Below are 14,393 nucleotides of genomic sequence, written 5' to 3' on the forward strand. Positions count from 1 at the left end.
TTATATATTCAAACACGGGGCTGGAGTGATAGCACAGTGGTAAGACATTTGCCTTGTATGCGGCCAACACAGGAGGAATCCCGGTTAAAATCCCGGCATTCCATATAGTCCCCCAAGCCTGCCAGGAGCAACTTCTGAGCACAGAGTCAGGAGTAACTCCTGAGCACCACCAGGTGTGACTCAATAACAAAACCAAAAACCAAAAATAAGTTCAAACACCAGTCACACCACCAGTGTGATCTTCCCTTTACCAGTGTCCAAATTTCTACCCACCACCATAGCCTGCCTTCATGTAGGCACAAATAAATTTATCTCATATTGTTTGTTACAACACAAAGGCAAGTGGACTAATCAAAATTAGATGAACAAGGGTCTATTTGAAATAATGGTGTTACTAAAGTTAGTGTCTAAGGATTTACTGACCCGTGGTTGGTGCTAGTTCTGTGTTACTCTTTAGGCTCACTAAGCTTGGTAGATTTCTATGGAACTTTCGCCATTATATTTCCTGTAAAACTTCTGAGCTGACACTACTATAAGGTGCCCGAGGGCTATGGTTGCACAGTCCAGGATTTATAGATCTAAAACAAATTTAGTGGCTTGGAAGTTTGATAAGGTTAAATTGAGAGCTGGGCCATTTCTGTCAGAAAGTTTAGGGTGTGGTACTGGACTGCTGTGACTCATGCAGATAGGGAATTCTGCCCTCCCCCTTTCCTGAGAATTCCACAAAAATATCAACCAGGACTAGAATATTTGGGGAGTATTTGGAGACCATTATTTTCTTGGTGGAGGACTTTTATTTATTTATTTATTTATTTATTTATTTAATTTTTAGTTTTTGGGTCATACCCGGCAGCGCTCAGGGGTTACTTCTGGCTCCACGCTCAGAAATCACTCCTGGCATGCTTGGGGGACCATATGGGATGCTGGGATTTGAACCAATGACCTTCTGCATGAAAGGCAAACACCTTACCTCCATGCTATCTCTTCGACCCCTATTTTAATAATATTTTATTTAAACACCTTGATTACAAACATGATTGTGGTTGGGTTTCTGTCATGTAAAGAACACCACCCCACCCCACCCCCCGTCACCAGTGCAACATTCCCATCACCAATGTCCCAATTCTCCCTCCTCCCCACCCCACTCCCGCCCGTGGAGAAGATGACAGGGGTCAATGGAGATGACTGGGTTTTCTAGAGGTGGGGTGGAGACCTGGTCCAAACTATTCTAGAAAGAAAAATGATCCAGAGTTTTTTTTAGCTCTGTAGTGTAATATCACCTAAGAGATTTAGCTGCTCATATGATTTTATTTCAGTTCCAGAGTTGGGCTGTTTCTCTTGGAGGGTATTGGGATATGGTGGCAATGTAGCCCTCTTGCTTTAAATGCTGTACACACACCACATCATTCCACAGCAGTCAAGACACACAACATACACACATATACAATATACACTCTCACTCACACCAGATTTGTGAGATGGGAGGCAAGTCCTGACTTTTTTTTCTGGGTCTCTTGGAAAGAATACTGAGGAAACTAGAGAAATTTAAAATGCTATTAGCAGGGAACTAATTTTGGCACCTTTGAGGATCCATATTTGGGTAACTGTTGGTGACAGTTAAAGTGGGTTTAGATATGACTCAATTAATGAAGTATAAGATTCCATGGCTCTCAATATTTTCTTAAGGCTTTTATCCTCAGTGGCTGCACCCTCCATGCCTCCTGAGTTTTTCCTCCTTGGCTGCCTAAGTTCTTATGTCAAAAAGTCATTCCTTGGGGCCAGAGAGATAGTACAGCAGTCTAAGTGTTTGCCTTGTATGAGTTCCCTTTGGTAATGACCCTAGTTTGATTCCTGATATGATTTGATTTGATATGATTTGATTCCACATATGGTCCCCCCTAAAAACAAACAAACAAACAAACAATCAGGAGCACTCTCTGAGAACAAAGCCAGGAGTAAGCCCTGAGCACAGCAGGGTGTGGCCCCAAAATAACAGAACAAAACATCAAAAGTTCTTTCTTGTGCTCAACATGAATTGCTCTGTTGTCCACGTCTGGATATTAGACTGTCCATTCCTAAAGACAGACTCAATGATGTGGACCCCTCACTTGGTCACTTTCAACATGAGGAGAGGCCTCCTTGGGGAGTTCTTGATACTAAAAGCTCCAGTGGTGGCTGATTTCTTGCTTCCATAGTAAACATACCAGGAAGAAGACAGTGATTCCATGAGAAGTATGGACAATACTCACGAAGGTGAAGTCTTTCTGCCTGCTTTTCCCAGTATTTATTTTCTTGCTTAAAAAAGGTGCAAATCCTGATATATGATGGCTGACTTGTCCTGAAATTGTTACCCTATAAAATTTCCTCTTGCAATACTTTCCTCGGTACTGAGACCAGATTTTAAAGGCACATTTGTGAGTGAGTATGCACACAGGCATGTGGATGTGTGTGTGTGTGTGTGTGTGTGTGTGTGTGTGTGTGTGTGTGTGGTGAGGAGAAAGAATAATACCCATATAGGCTCTGTGATTTCCTTCAGAGAATATACCTTGGGCCTGTTGTTGTGGGAAGCTTCTGGGCTGGGAAAGGAAATAGTCCTGGACCTGCCCTAAAGCCTCTGAACCTGGAGTGAAACTTACACTTTTAAGTGAGGTTTTCAGAACTCTCCTAACACTTTTGAAAACTGAGTCACCCTCAGGCTCTAGTTCTCACTTCCGCGCCCACAGGGATGGCCTCAACACTTCCCTCTCTTGCTCTGACATATGTGCCCCGTGGATGGTGGCATCAGGCTTTCCCACTGCAGTCACTGGATTTCCTTCCTTCCTCCCTGTGCATTCACCCAGCCCTGACACAAACAAACACAAAGTGACTACTTGCATTTTATCACAGTGAAATAACGATCTAAGAAATGCTGCTAAAAGAGTGGGAAGAAGAGGTGAATTCTGGTTATAGGGGCATCTGTTAAAGAGAATTTGTGGGAAGGAGTTAGAACTGTAGCTTGAGGGATAAGCAGAACAGAAACAGGTGCAGCCAGTGGAAGGTGAATTAAATTTTACATGAGAAGATAAAATCTGGGGGAGGCATAGGTGCTGGTGAGATGCATGATGAGTCTCTACTTGGTGCCAGAATGAAAGAAGAAAGGCTCCAGTTGGGGTTGCTCACCTGGGAATTAGGCATGGCTGCCTTGTAGCTCCAGGTATATTACCTCTTCACAATGCCTCAGGATTGGCAGAAAAGGGCTCATTTGGGAAAACTTGCTTCTCGAAGAAGAAGAAGAAGAAGAAGAAGAAGAAGAAGAAGAAGAAGAAGAAGAAGAAGAAGAAGAAGAAGAAGAAGAAGAAGAAGAAGAAGAAGAAGAAGAAGGAGAAGAAGAAGAAGAAAGAAGGAGAAGGAGAAGGAGAAGGAGAAGGAGAAGGAGAAGAAGAAGAAGAAGAAGAAGAAGAAGAAGAAGAAGAAGAAGAAGAAGAAGAAGAAGAAGAAGAAGAAGAAGAAGAAGAAGAAGAAGAAGAATCCTGAGTCAATGTGAAGGTGAAAGAGTGGGATGGTTGAGTATGTTCTGGGTTGAAAGGGTGTGAGCAAAGGCAGGAACATATGGATTTCATCCAGGGTGCAGGGGAACCAGCCATCACTTTAAAATGCACCTGGGAGGAGGTCATGAAAATCAGAGGCAGAGAAGGATTTAAAGTACCCCAGGGGAAAGGTAGAGACTGTCAGTATGGGGATTGGGGGCAAGTCACAGAAGCAATTTGGTGGAGTTTTTTGTTTTCTTCTTGGGGGTGGGTGGGAGTTAAGCCAGGGTATATTCCAGGTGGTGCTAAAGATTGACCCTAGGTCTTCTGCATACATGTATTTAGCCTGTTTTTGTTTTGTTTTGTTTTTGTTTTTGGCCCTTATAAAAACCTTTTTATGGCCAACCTAAGTGTCAGTGGTTGTGAAGGTGAAGGTAGTGATTGGTTCCATCATCCAGCAGTTTGTGTGTGGTGGTGTTGTTGGGGCTTTCTCCGATTAGCACTGAGTGGGTCATACAATCAGTGGGAAGTGAGATGCCCACCTCTACTCTCACCGAGGCCTATGGAGGGGAGTCAGTAAATATCAACTCAGTATGCAGAGCTGCTGGGGTGGGGAGGCAGGAGGCGGGGGCAGAGATGAGTCTTCGCTCTGCATGGACACAGAGTCTGTTCAACCCAGGTGACATGTCAAGGAGAACCAAGATGAGGTCCCAGGGAGATGTGAAGAGACATGGACCCCCTTTTGTGTAGCTGAGGCTGGGCCAGCAGAACATTTCCATGACACTAGTCAAGGTTCTCAAGAGTGAGCTCTAACTTGTTCTCTGGCACATGCCTGGACTCTGCTTCTGGTCAAAGTCAGCCCAGCCAGGAATTTGGGAGAGAAGACATATGGAAATGGCTCTAGCTGTTTCCTGGACAGCCTATGAGTAGTGGTACCAAAGGTCAAGGAGCCTATACATAGCACATGGGTTCAACTACATCCCAGCTGAATGCCTAGACCTTAACTCTCTACCAACTGTCTGCAGAGGAGATACAAATCAGAGGAATGAGAACTAAATGCTAAAGGCAAGGCCTTGACAATAAGGTAGAAGAGCAAGTTCAAAACACACTATTTTCTCTCTTCCCCACAATCAGTAGCCACTGACCCTCAGATCTGCATGTATGTCTGCACATAGGTCCTCCCTCATAGCTGGACCTTGTGGGCTTATGGTATTCAACAATAGCTGTGTTCATACAAATAGAATCAGCTTGGAATTTGTTTCTATTCCCCTTCTCACCCTCACTTCCCTTTCCCTACTTTTGCTTCCTTTGAATTGAACTTCCCAATAAAACGTTCCTTATAGGCATATGACTCAGGTATTAAAAAAATTTCCCCTCAAGGACACTGAACAAATACAAGGACCCATAAATATGGAGCAAATGAATGCATTATAGGATTAGAGCCAGGGCTACAATGTGCAGGGTGAGAAACAAAGACAATTAATTCCAAAAACTTCTAGGTTTGCAAATCATCCTTTAGAAAGGTTGGCTTAAGGATCACCTTTCTTTCCCCCCCTTCAATTTTGTTTATTGAAGACCTAAAAATGAAAAAGTACAAAGAATCCAAACAAAAGAAAACATGTACAGCCTCTTAAATACTCAATATTTTCTATTTTCTATTTGTATTTTTCTATTCCAACTGATATGAATTAAGTCATACTGTACAACTTTAAATAAATCCCAGCCTTACATTTTATTAAGTGCTCTGACAACACTGTAAAGTAAAGCACAATTTGCATGCTGTCATCAATGCCTTGGTTTGCTACAGTAGTATAGGAAAGAAGTATGTAGCTGTTGTTTTCCCATGAGGGACATCTTATTTTTTTTTAAGAATATACATGTATTTTAGCTTTTTTCGAATGTAGAAGGTTAACTGATGATCTAAATGTACCCAAGGATATGAGAAAGTGCAAAGCCAGCTGATTTCTGAATAGTATTGAGTGGGTCAGCATGAAAACTCGCTTATTCACTTTAGCACGCACCTCACCGTCTATGTACTGTACTATACTGAAAACTTTTATAACTATAATTTTAAATAATAAAAATAAAATCAATGCAACTACAAAGATAATGTACACTATATTATGCATAGCACACTGCCTGTTCTAAGGGGAAGCATGTGAGCGCCTCAGTTTATACAAAAGCAGGAAGAAACTATATAGTTCTCAGTGCATCCTGATGAAGGCACTTCTACCTTCAGCGTTTTTGATAATTTATTATAAGCTAGATAATAATCAGGAAATAACTTGTATTTAAAATTTTTTATACATGGTAGGCATATTTGATTATTTCTCAAATAGTGGTTTAAGCATCATACAAAGTTAAATTTCAATGGTATACAGATATTCATAATTTTTGTACAAAAATGTAAGTTAATTTGTTCAAAACCTATGGTTATACTAATTTTTTTTTTTTTTTGGTTTTTGGGTCACACCTGGCAGTGCTCAGGGGTTATTCCTGGCTCCAGGCTCAGAAATTGCTCCTGGCAGGCACAGGGGACCATATGGGGCGCCGGGATTCGAACCGATGACCTCCTGCATGAAAGGCAAACGCCTTACCTCCATTCTATCTCTCCGGCCCCTATATACTAATTTTTTTAACCACAAACATTTATAAACAAGAATATAGCATCACTATCAACAGCTGAAGCTAGACTATTTACAGACAAAATTAACAACAAATCTGGTACATTGTAAATTCAAGTCCTCATGACAACAAAGTAATTAAGCAAGACCTCAAGTAACAATGTAATGCCATTTACAAGGAAAAAAAACTGATAGAAAAACATATAAAACCTGAACATCACTTGGCATGTAAAGAAAAAAAGTAATCATATTAGCTATTAGCCTTGAACATAACTTTCAAAAAACCTTAAATGTATCCAACTCAGATCACTTTTGCAGATTTGCTGCAGTACAAATCATGTACAACATCTTTTTATCCTTAAGACAAAACAATTCTTCAGACAATACTCCAAGTACATCACTAACCACCATGAGCTCTACCTGAAAGGATTTCTTTAGGAAGAACAGATTTTTCGCCATATCTCTTGATAATTTAATTTTTTTTGCCTGATCTGATATAACTTTTTAAAATTTTTTTTGTTTCAAAAATCACAAATCAATGTGAGCCACCTATCACATAACCAGGACGATCAGATACTCCACTGGTGATTATAAAAATGAAACCAGCAGTGTTTCCCTATTGATTCTATTCCTTTCATACAAAGATCTCAAAAGTATTTTCTACATCATAAATCTTTCTAAATTTTCGAGTCTCTGTAAATTTACTGATAGATTTTTGTTATTTTTTTTACTGATAGATTTTTAAAAGCACACTATATATCATCTGAAGAGATTTCTCAAAGTATTCAAATCAAAATATTTGTTCCACGACCAGTACAAAGTTTCTCCAAATTTTTTTAAATAAAAATAGGAAACCACATCAAAGAGATAACTTTTGCTCCTTGAAAAGTTCTCCAGTGCTCTTATAAGTGTTTATAACATAGTACTCCTTCCACAACCCAAATCATAATTACAAAATAAATATTGTCTTTAAATTCATAAATAAAAATGTAAACTTCAAATACTTTTCTTATATATAACAATAATGCTTTAAATGTAAACCAAACACAAAGCTAATCAGGAAAAAAGAAAAAAAAGGTGGGGGAAAAGACACAACCAACTGAAGAATGCAACATAAAGCTTCAATAGGAATGTCTTCTTTTAGCTGAAACACTTTAAAAGGTCTATCTTTTTCAAAGAAGGCAGTAGAATACAATGTGACAGGTAAGAACCATGTACCTCTTATCCATATTCAAACATAAAAGATATTTAAGAAGTTTTAAAACATTTAACCCCATCAAAAAATGGGGAGAAGTGAACAAACATTTTCTCAGGAAAGAAATACAGATGGCCAAAAGGCACATTATAAAATGTTCCACATAACTAATTATCAGGGAGATACAAATTAAAACAATGAGATATCATCACACCACAGAGACTGGCACACATCACAAAGAACAAGACAACCACTGATGGCATGAATGTGGTGAGAATGGAACTCTCATTCACTGCTAGTGTGTGGAATGCTGTCTAGTCCAGCTCTTCTGGAAAACAATATATATATAATATATATATAATATATATATATTCCTTATAAAACTGAACATTGAGGGGCTGGAAAGCTAGCATGGAAGATAGCAAGGGCATTTGCCTTGCATGCAAAGGGACAATGATTTGAATCCAGGCATCTCATATGTTCCCCTGAGCCTGCCAGGAGTGATTTCTGAGCATAGAGCCAGGAATAACCCCTGAGAGCTGTCAGATGTGACCCAAAAATCAAAAACCAAAACAAAACAAAACAAAAAACTAAACATTGAGATCCGTATGATCCAGCAGTACCGCTCCTAGGTATATACCCTAAGACCACAAAAACACAATACAATAATGCCCTCTGCACTCCTATGTTCATAGCAATGCTATTTACAATAGCCAGAATCTAGAAACAACTCAGATACTTGACAACAGATGAGTGGCTAAAGAAACTTTGGTACATCCACACAATGGAATACAATGAAACTGTTAGAAAAAATGAAGTTACAAAAATTGTCTATATATGGATGAATATGGAGACTATAATGTTGAGTGAAATAAGTCAGAGGGAGAGAAATAAACACAAAATAGTCTCACTCATATGTGGGCTTTAAGAAAAATAAAAGACAGAATAATAATAATAATAATAATAATAATAATTAATATCCAGAGACAATAAAGATGAGGGCCAGAAGGACCAGCCCATGATATGAAGCTTATTACAAAAAGTGGTGAGTGCAATTAGAGAAATAACTATACTAACAACTACCATGACAATGATAGAGAGAAAAATACAGTGCCTGTCTTCAAGACTGGCAGAGGATGGGGGAGGAGGGAAATGGGAGACAATGGTGGCAGGAAAGTTGCACTGGTGAAGAGGGTGTGCATTTTATGGCTGAAACCCAATTACAAACTTGTTTGTAACCATTGTGCTTAAATATAGAAATTTTATGAAAAGAAAAAAGAAATCTTAAAGTCAGTGATTAAAAAAAGAAAGCAGAAGGAATGCAAGGGCACAAAAAAAGTTTTATTTTATATTTTAGCAAGAAAAAAATCTCATATATTTCTTAGAATGCTAAGTAGTCATTTTAGTCCCACCTCAATACTAATTTACAAAGACGTAAATTTACTAATGTATAAAGTTTCTCTTAACTTGCCTTTGTTGTATAGTTTTCATATATAAACGGACTGAGGACAAGAGCTCATTAGACTTTGTACGTTTTGTTTGTCTTAAAGGAGACCTGCAATACTCTGTCTCCCAGACGGTATCCATTGAGGCTAGCTATCGCCATAGCAGCCTCATCATAGTTTGCCATAACCACAAATCCAAAACCTTTGCATTTATTGGTGTTAAAGTTACGGATGACCTTCACATTGATGACAGCTCCAAAAGGCCCAAACATTTGCCACAGGATAATCTCATCTGCATCTGGAGCCAGATTGTATACAAAAATACAACACCCTGTTCCAGGGTACCCAGGGCTATTAATTCCAGCCGAACTGGTCATTCCATCAATGATGTTTAGAGAATGCTGTGCTTGCTGAGCTACAAGTCCTAGATACCTTCTGTTTGGAGATGGGTACATCTGGGAAAGGATGGACTGATTAGTTTTTTGGCTTGGGTCATTAGCAAAATTTACGGTGATTGCCTCTGAGGCACCAGGAGGTTTCTGACCATTTAGGCCTTTGATAGCTTCTTCTGCCTTAATCCGCTTGTAAAATTGAATAAACCCTATACCCCTTGATATGCCAGTGACCTGGTCAACAAGAATACAAGAAGTAATGATGTGTCCATATTGTGAAAAAAGTTGTTCCAATTCCTTCTGGGTCATTGTTTTAGGAAGTCCACTGACATACAAACTCGCATCTCTGATAGACGCTGAACTTGGGCGAGCATAGGAAACTTTTATTGTTTTGGCCTGAAGTCTCAATCCATTCAGAGTGTTCACCGCTTTCTCTGCATCCTTAGGGTCAATGTAGTTCACAAAGCCATATGCCAAGCTCTGGCCTGTGGCTTTGTCTCTTACAAGCTTACAGGACTCTATCTCACCAATGATCCGAAAGAGACTCTTTAGTTCCTCCTGTGTCATGTTCTGAGGAAGGTAATTGACTATCAAATTGGTCTTGCTGTCCTCTGTGTACCCAGAGTAAACTGGTGGTGAGCAGTTATTCTTTCTGGTGGTTGGGCCATTGGCTTCGTTATAATAGCAAGCTGGCCATTTAGACAGTTGTGTTTCCATGGCAGCAATTGCCGGCTGGTACAGAGTCTGGCCACAGCACAGCCGCTGATCTTCACTCGAACTGACTCCACGCGGTGGGGACTGCGCGTGCTGGGTCACAGGCTCTGAAACGTCGCTTTGAGTCGCGCGGCGATACGACGGAAACATGCAGGGTCCTGGTGGTGACAGGAAGGCAGACTGGAACCCAGCAGAACCCCCTCCCCACCCGTGCAGCGCCTAGAACCAGCCTTGCCACCGGGCCAACAACTGCCTCAGTTGAGGATCATTCTTTTTCTTTTCTTTTCTTTTCTTTTCTTTTCTTTTCTTTTCTTTTCTTTTCTTTTCTTTTCTTTTCTTTTCTTTTCTTTTCTTTTCTTTTCTCTTCTCTTTTCCTTTCCTTTCCTTTCCTTTCCTTTCCTTTCCTTTTCTTTTCTTTCTTTCTTCTTTCTTTCTCTCTTTCTTTCTTCTTTCTTTCTCTCTTTCTTTCTCTTTCTTTCTCTCTTTCTTTCACTTTCTTTCTTTCTTCTTTCTTTCTTTCTCTCTTTCTTTCTCTTTCTTTCTCTCTTTCTTTCACTTTCTTTCTTTCTCTCTCTTTCTTTCTCTTTCTTTCTCTTTCTTTCTTTCTTTCTTTCTTTCTTTCTTTCTTTCTTTCTTTCTTTCTTTCTTTCTTTCTTTCTTTCTTTCTTTCTTTCTTTCTTTCTTTCTTTCTTTCTTTCTTTCTTTCTTTCTTTCTTTCTTTCTTTCTTTCTTTCTTAGTTCTTTTTGGGCCACATCCATTTGATGCTCAGGGGTTACTCCTGGCTAAGTGCTCAGAAATTGCCCCTGGCTTGGGGGACCATATGGGACGCCAGGGGATTGAACCGCGGTCCTTCCTTGGCTACCACTTGCAAGGCAGACACCTTACCTCTAGTGCCACCTCGCCGGCCCCGAGGATCACCTTTCAAAGTGAAGGCCATCTGCATGGACAGGCAACTTGTCCCCAGGGGTGTTGCAGAAGAGAGGTGAGTGGTCTAGGTGAACATGTCCATGAAGGAACAGGGGAGAGCAAGGACCCCAGTGAAGCATTGACTGAACTCCTTCAAGCCCCCATGCCTTAGCTAGAGGGCTTTCTTCAGCCCTCAGGGCCAGGGACTGTCTGCATTAGCCAATGGATAGAGCAGTGAACCAAACAGAGCTCCTTTCCACAAAGGGTTCCCGTGAACAGCAAACATCCGGCTGGCAACTGAGCCTCTGCCAGTCCTGACCCAGCCAGACCTCTTACAGGACAAACACTTTTCTATCTCAGGCTGGCGAGATTGGTTCTGTCCCAGAAGGTGTGGGACTAAAGATGTTTTCCTATTTTAGTTTTTTTTTGGGTGGCACATCTGACTGTGCTCGTGGCTCACTCCTGACTCTCTACTCAGGGATTACTCCTGCAGTGTTTGGGGGATCATATGGGTACTGGGGTTAGAATCCAGGTTGGAAAAGTGCAAGGCAAATGCCTGTACAGGCCCTCTGTATTAGCTTGAAACAGCGAGTGATAAGCTAGAAGGAGCCCAGCTCTTGGCCTCCTTATAACTAAGGAATATACTTTCATGGTATGAAGTCATTGATTTGGGGAGTTGGTCTCTACCTGGCAAGACAAGAGGCTGATGGGTGCAGGAACTTAGTAGGTCTTCAGACTGATAGCTCTCAAACTAGTTCTCTTTTCAGCCCCGGTTGGGGAGCCAGGGTGGATTCTGAAATGGCTCCTCTATCCTACCTCCTCTCCTAAACCCGCAGACACATATTCTTCTGGAAGCTTCCTGCCCAGGTTGCTGAGAAAGCTTTGGAGTTCTGCTTAGAAAACATCAGATATCTGAGACTGTTGACCTGTAGCCCAGCTTTCTCCTTGCCCTCTTGCAGGCCTGCACTCATTTATGCAATGAAGGTGGATTGGCAGCTGACCAGGCTCACTTAGATGGAGAAACAGTTGCTCACATAAAGTGTCACCACTCAGTTGCTCACATAAAGTGCCACTACTACAAGGAAGCAGCAGGCCTGTCAGAGCAGTAAATGTTCCCCAAGGGCAGACAGCAGCCTGCATCCTCTCGAGAGGAGCAGCTTCACTTCTCAGCAACCAGTGTATCTTTATATTTAAAAGTCAGCTTTCTGGGGAGCTGACTGAAATTCACCTGCTGTACTTTCTTTGGACATGACCTGGGCTGATGTACAGGAGGGTCTGGGGAAGGGTGTGAATTAAAAGCAGTGGGCCTGGAGTAATATTAGTAATTAGTAATATTAGTAATATTCAAGAGGTGGGGGTTCTCCTTTCACCTATACTTTTGACAGACAGCTTCTCTATTTTACTCTCTAAATTTCTCATCTAGAAAACCTGCGTTGCCAAATCCACTGATTTGTTAGGAGCAGGAAGTGGGGGGTGAGTGGGATGGGAAACAGAACAGAAAAACAAAACTCTGAAGGTTCGGAAAGAACTTTATGAAGTCAAAATTCCAGTCCTAACTGCTTCCTCCATACCCCAGAAGGACTTTATTTGGAAACAGGGTGTTGGAGATGCAGTTAGTTGAGATTGGGAGGGTGAGCTGCTACATTGACGGACACAACACAGGCACACAGACATGTGAGCTGTAGTGGTTGCAGTGCTGCCATCACCCACTCACCACAGGACACAGAGCCTGAAAGACCTCCTCTTTAGTCTTAAGGGAGCAACCAAAGGGTTCCAGGACTGTGAACCCAGTAGTCTGTGGGTTCATGCTACCCTGTCAGTGACTTCTGGTTCTCTGGGCCAAGGAGCATCCACTGTGAACAATTTCCAGAGCACAAGAAGGCTGGATAATGCCATGGTTGGTCCATCCTAGAAAGGTTAGAATCAAATCCTGTGTCCAATGTCAGCCATGGATAAGGTCCTGAATTTGAGAAGTGGTGCCACTGACAGGAGGCACCAAGAATGAAGAGCAGGCTGGGAAGACAAGCTGCTCCAAGGCTGAGTGGGGGGCAGGCTGGCAAAAAGGAGTCTGTGTAGAGACTCTGCTGAGCTGTGCTCAGAGTATGCTGAGTTCAGGTTGAGTGTATGCTGAGTCCACTGAGTCCACACTGAGTGCATCTAAGACCCTTCTGGCTCCAAGTCGAGTCCATGCTGAACAACTGCTGAGTGCATACTGAGTCCCTGCTGGGTTCATTGCTGAGTGTACCTGAGACTCTGCTGGGCCCATGCTTAGTCCTTGCTGAGTCTCTACTGAGTCTATGCTGAATTCACGTTGACAAGAGCAGCTTTCCCCACTCTCTCTGCCTGTGGGCTAGTAAAACAGCCTTCTCAGGCCCCACATTTCAGCTGTTGGATTTCCAGATATCTGTCCATACACCCCACACCCTGCGTGAGGGTGTGCCTGGGGTACTTTGATCTGGAGGAAAGGAGCTTTTTTGCTTTTATGAAGTTTATATGGATTGTGTGTGTGTTAACATGTATTAGCTGACTTAATCATAGCCTTATCTTGTCGAATTCTCATACTAGCACCAAGAGGGGGTTATTGTAATTGAGTCCATTTTATAGTCAAATGGAGGTGCAAAGGTTCCAGAGCAAATTTCAGGGACAATTTTGTGTGATCCTGAAGCCAATGTGTATGAAACTAATTGCTCTACACTTTTGAATTGCCACATAGTTCATATGGACCTGGCTGTTAAGAATGAACCCTAAGGAGAATAATTTGTTCAACAACATCATAGTGTACTGCAGTCATGGTCTTGGTTGACAGTTACAGGAAGGGAAACTCATTCAGGAGCTGAATGCTAAGGGCACCCCAGCTTTGTGGGGCATATCTGGGAGCAAGGAGGAAGCAGCTTGTCTCCTGAGGATACCTGTGAAGGGAAGCCACTATAAGACTGGGGCTCCTGCCATATCCCCCATAAAGAAAACATCTCCCCCATTGTATGTAGTAACATTTGGGCCTCTCTCCAGCACTTGGCCCTAGCTCCTGGCACAAAATCAAAATGTATTAAGTTGTGTTGAGTCTACCTGAAAGAAAACTGAAGACTATTTGAGAGAGGATTTGATAGTTCACTGGGCATAGCATGGAGTCAGGTCTGAGCTGCCTCCCTGCAGGGAATCTACCATGAAGTGATGTGGTGCTGCTCATTTCTAGAAAGAAGAGGCCTAACCAATAGCCATGTTCACTATCATACATAAAGAAAAACATCTGCACAAAACAACTTTAAACTGACAATAATGCATATCAGTTTGAACATCTCTCTGATGGTAAAATAAAAGGAAGAATAAGAATTAAAAATTCTCCTTGAATGGGATGTACTCCCAGAAAGAGTTCACGGATGCAACCTATGCCCATGTACATGGAAACATTTTCAGTTGGAACAAACAGATGAGCACACTGCATGGATTCAGGATTCCTTAGGAAAATCTGTGCAAGCTTGTCAAAAGGTCATAGGAGATAACTTGGAGAGGCACCCACCTGTGTAAGGTGAATTATTTAGGTCTTTGAAAACAACAATATGAGGCTAGATAGTTAATACAGGAGGTAGGACACTAGCCATGCATGCACTTG

At 41.5% G+C, this 14,393-nt stretch overlaps 1 protein-coding gene across 1 annotated transcript; it reads right to left on the reverse strand.

Annotated features, from left to right (window-relative positions):
* Positions 1-8,844: 8,844 nt before the first annotated feature.
* LOC126004383 (ELAV-like protein 2) lies at positions 8,845-9,882 on the reverse strand. The gene has a single exon (XM_049770822.1). The coding sequence runs from the start codon at positions 9,877-9,879 to the stop codon at positions 8,845-8,847; it is 1,035 nt and encodes a 344-aa protein (XP_049626779.1). The 5' UTR covers positions 9,880-9,882.
* Positions 9,883-14,393: the final 4,511 nt, after the last annotated feature.

Source organism: Suncus etruscus, chromosome 3 (genome assembly GCF_024139225.1).
Source record: "Suncus etruscus isolate mSunEtr1 chromosome 3, mSunEtr1.pri.cur, whole genome shotgun sequence".
Taxonomy (NCBI): Eukaryota; Metazoa; Chordata; class Mammalia; order Eulipotyphla; family Soricidae; genus Suncus; species Suncus etruscus.